This window comes from Hemitrygon akajei, chromosome 2 (assembly GCF_048418815.1).
Source record: "Hemitrygon akajei chromosome 2, sHemAka1.3, whole genome shotgun sequence".
Taxonomy (NCBI): domain Eukaryota; kingdom Metazoa; phylum Chordata; class Chondrichthyes; order Myliobatiformes; family Dasyatidae; genus Hemitrygon; species Hemitrygon akajei.
This window is the reverse complement of record NC_133125.1, coordinates 164,674,373-164,678,917: the sequence shown is the minus strand read 5'-3', so window position 1 is coordinate 164,678,917 and position 4,545 is coordinate 164,674,373. Positions and strand designations below refer to the sequence as shown.

Sequence of the window (4,545 nt, the reverse complement as noted above, 5' to 3'; positions counted from 1 at the left end):
AGTTTCTGCCGAAACCTCGCTGACTGCCCCAGATCTTCCTCGCTATTACCAGAATTTTCGCGAAGCCCCGGCAAGTCTCGGACTAGCAGCGCTGTCATTGGCCGCCGCCTCGGAACCTTCTCCAACCTTCGGCGGTGAGTCACTCGCCCGCGTTTTCATTGGTTTACATAGACGTCCCTCAAGAACGAAGCACCGCCCACATAGCCGCGCTGGGACTATATTAAGGGACGGAACAGCAAGCCATGCAGTAACGATCGGCTTGGAGAAGCAAGGAAGTCCTTCTGGTATTTCAATAAAGAACGTCGGAACTTTCATCAGAAACACAGATGCCTGCATCCAAGGAGACAGCCATCGGTATCGATCTGGGCACCACCTACTCCTGTGTGGGGGTCTTCCAGCATGGCAAGGTGGAGATCATCGCCAATGACCAGGGCAACCGCACCACCCCCAGCTATGTGGCCTTCAACGACACCGAGAGGCTCATCGGCGATGCGGCCAAGAACCAAGTGGCAATGAACCCGGCCAACACCATCTTTGATGCCAAGCGGCTCATCGGGAGGAGGTTTGATGACCCGACGGTGCAGTCTGACATGAAGCACTGGCCCTTCCAGGTGGTGAGTGACGGAGGGAAGCCCAAGGTGAAGGTGGAGTACAAGGGGGAGAACAAGACCTTTAACCCAGAGGAAATCTCCTCCATGGTGCTGACCAAGATGAAGGAGATTGCTGAGGCTTACCTTGGCTGCAGAGTCACCAACGCTGTCATTACTGTTCCTGCCTACTTCAATGACTCCCAGCGCCAGGCAACCAAAGATGCTGGTGTGATAGCTGGTCTCAATGTCCTGCGTGTCATCAATGAACCGACAGCAGCTGCCATTGCCTATGGCCTGGACAAGAAAGGCAAAGGGGAGCGAAATGTTCTCATCTTTGACCTGGGTGGTGGCACCTTCGATGTCTCCATTCTCTCCATTGATGACGGTATATTTGAAGTGAAATCGACAGCTGGTGATACCCACCTGGGAGGAGAGGACTTTGACAACCGCATGGTCAATCACTTCATTGAGGAGTTCAAGCGGAAATACAAGAAGGACATCAGCCAGAACAAGAGAGCGGTGAGGAGGCTGCGGACGGCCTGCGAGAGAGCAAAGAGAACCCTGTCTTCCAGCACCCAAACCAGTATTGAGATTGACTCTCTGTTTGAGGGTGTTGATTTCTACACCTCAATCACCAGGGCTCGGTTTGAGGAGCTGAACTCTGACCTGTTCAGGGGCACTCTGGAGCCAGTGGAGAAAGCCCTGAGAGATGCCAAGCTGGACAAATCCCAGATCCATGAGATTGTCCTGGTCGGAGGCTCGACCCGCATCCCCAAGATCCAGAAGCTGCTGCAAGATTTCTTCAACGGTAGGGAGCTGAACAAGAGCATCAACCCCGATGAGGCCGTGGCCTATGGGGCAGCTGTCCAGGCGGCCATTCTGATGGGGGACAAGTCGGAGAATGTTCAGGATCTGCTACTCCTGGATGTTGCTGCTCTGTCATTGGGGCTGGAGACGGCAGGTGGAGTCATGACCACCCTTATCAAGCGGAACACCACCATCCCCACCAAGCAGACCCAGATCTTCAGCACCTACTCTGATAACCAGCCTGGTGTCCTTATTCAGGTGTATGAAGGCGAGAGAGCCATGACCAAGGACAACAACCTTCTGGGCAAGTTTGAGTTGAGTGGCATCCCTCCCGCTCCTCGTGGCGTACCCCAGATTGAGGTGACCTTCGATATTGACGCCAATGGCATCCTCAATGTCTCTGCTGTCGACAAGAGCACTGGGAAAACAAACAAGATCACCATCACCAACGACAAGGGCAGGCTGAGTAAGGAGGAAATTGACAGGATGGTGCAGGAGGCCGAGAAGTACAAGAATGAGGATGAAATGCAGCGGCAGAAGATTGCAGCCAAGAACTCCCTGGAGTCCTATGCCTTCAACTTGAAGGGCTCTGTGGAGGATGAGAAGATGGCTGGAAAGATCAGTGCAGAAGACAAGAGGAAAGTTATTGACCTGTGCAACGAGACAATATCATGGCTGGAGAAGAATCAGATGGCAGAGAAGGAAGAGTTTGAGCACAAGCAGAAAGAGCTGGAGAAAGTCTGCAACCCCATCATTGCCAAACTGTACCAAGGAGCAGGCGCAGGGGAATCATGCAGGGCACAGGCTGGGAATGCCAGTTCCTCTGGACCAACTATTGAGGAGGTGGATTAAAGGACTGTGAATGTGACAGTATGGGGCTTGCTCGGTTTGAACTCTCTGGACACTTCAGTGGGCCTGATGCTGATGTTGGCTCTTTGGAATAGTCTCCACTGTAACACCACTGGGTCATGTCAATGTCCTGAGTCTGGCTGTGATGTTCTAATTGTAAACACTGGTAACTGGACTATCGAATTCCTTTGATCGGGTTCTCTGTATAGGGGGTATTTTTTTTAATGTCACCTCTTTTGGAATATAAATTTTGTACAGTATTAAATATGTTGTTATATATGCTTTGAATAAATTGTTTAATTTTTCAATTGTCTGTAATTTTATTTAAATACCAGCATGGCTGGGAAGGAAGGTTTTTTCTTTTGATTTTAAAAAAATCGATTAAAATACTGCCGTATATAATCGAGTGACCCTTCCCCAAGCTCCCTTTCCCAGGGATATCTTCCTCCCAGATCCCATCACACTGTTCCTTGTTTCTGGATCTGGTTGTTAACACTTCCCCACTCTCACAGGTTCCGTGTGGCATTACTTTACCAGAAGGCCTGTGGTCCTTCAGGAAGGTGACTAACCCTCAACGTGGACAGGGTTAAAACTTTGTATAGTTTTAAGTATTTTTTAAGATGCTTTTAATAAACATTTTCATTTTTTAAATTGGGTGTAATTATATTTCGTCACCAGAGAAGGAAAACTTGCCATTTTGTTTTCAAAAACATAAATTCAACAATTTCTTGGAGCTAAATTATTGATGCATATAAATGAATGTTCCCTCCTTATCCTCCCTTTCCTAGGGATATCTTCCTTTCAAAGTCCAGCACACCTTGTTTCTAGATCTGTTTTGTCAACATTTCCCCACTCTCGCAGGTGCAGTGTGGCATTACTTTACCAGAAGCCTTTTGGTTCTTCAAGAAGGTGACCAGTCCCCAAAGTTGACAGATCTAGTGATGTTGGCCTTGACCAGCAGCTCCTGCATTGTCACCAAAAACAGCTCAATTAGCTGCTTTGGGAGAGAATCCCATATGCTGGGATCGACGATTGGTATTGGCAGCAGGCTCTGTTTTGAGGTGTGTGTTTGGACAGGTACATGAAGGGGAGGTGATGGACAGGTTGCGGGCAACTGGGACTATCTGGGAGGGATGCTGTTGTGGGGCATGGACAAGTTGGGTAGAAGGGCCATTTCCCATGCTGCTCTCCACACCACTGTTGGCATTTCTGTGCATCACCAACATCGTATCATGTCAGGATATAAAGGAACTTTATCAGTTACAAGGTATTTTACCTCATAATTATGTCAAACCTTGCAGAGATGTCTGTAGACTCTAAACAGATGGTTATTGAACTCCTGATGTAAATCACCTTAAGACAGAGGAGCAGAATGTATCCATTCAGTCCATTGATGCTGCTTTGGCATATGATCATTGCTGATTTATTTTCCATCTTCATCCCATCTCCTGATTCTCTCCATCCATAACCACTCACTACTCAGGAATCTATCAACCCTGTCTGTTAATGTGTCCAATAACTTGAGCACTCCGCAGCCATTTGTGGTAAGGATTCCACAGTTTCAACACACTCTAGGTAAAGAAATTCCTCCTCGTCTCTATTCGCATTACATGTATCCAAAGACACCAATTCATTCTAGGATATTGACACACAGGGCCGTTCCTTACAGAAGGTTTACTGGAATCTAAGAATTCCCGAGGATAGGACTTGTCTCCCGTTTCTCACTGAAGAGGAAACACTGTGGGGAGTATCCACGTTGCTGGTAGCATTACTAATGAGTAAAGTGAAATTGAAACCTGTTAAATTCGGATCATAATATCTAATAATCTTCCCCACAGTTCCCTTAAACTTCTGGGTTCAAGGAGAACCTACAGCAGGTCTTGAAGGCACTGGGGTGATACCGCCAATACTGGACACACACAGAGAAATACACACACACACACACGCACGCACGCACGCACGCACGCACGCACACACACACACACACACACACACGTTTAATACCACTGATATATATTGTGAATTTTGTTGTTTTGTGGCAGGACATTGCAATACATTACAGTATAATTTCTAAAACAATCGATAATTGTTTATAGTAATACTATAAGAAATACATATAAAATAAATTAAATAGTTATTGCAAAGAGGCAGCAAAATACTGTGAGGTAGTGGGCATGAGGTTATTGTCCATTCAGACTTCTGATGGCAGAGGGGAAGAAGTTGTTCCTGAAAAGCTGGGTGTGTGTCTTCTGGCTCCTGTACCTTTTCCTTGAAAGTCAGGCAGTATCTATAACCATAC

The 4,545-nt window shown here is 47.2% G+C and overlaps 1 protein-coding gene across 1 annotated transcript; it reads left to right on the top strand.

Moving 5' to 3' along the window:
• The first annotated feature begins 232 nt into the window (after positions 1-232).
• On the top strand, positions 233-2,554 carry LOC140717905 (heat shock 70 kDa protein 1-like). Its single transcript, XM_073031608.1, has one exon. The coding sequence runs from the start codon at positions 327-329 to the stop codon at positions 2,247-2,249; it is 1,923 nt and encodes a 640-aa protein (XP_072887709.1). The 5' UTR covers positions 233-326; the 3' UTR covers positions 2,250-2,554.
• Positions 2,555-4,545: the final 1,991 nt, after the last annotated feature.

Excerpts from the sequence above, each read along its gene's own strand:
- LOC140717905 (XM_073031608.1), top strand. The coding sequence starts at position 327 with ATGCCTGCATCCAAGGAGACAGCCATCGGTATCGATCTGGGCACCACC.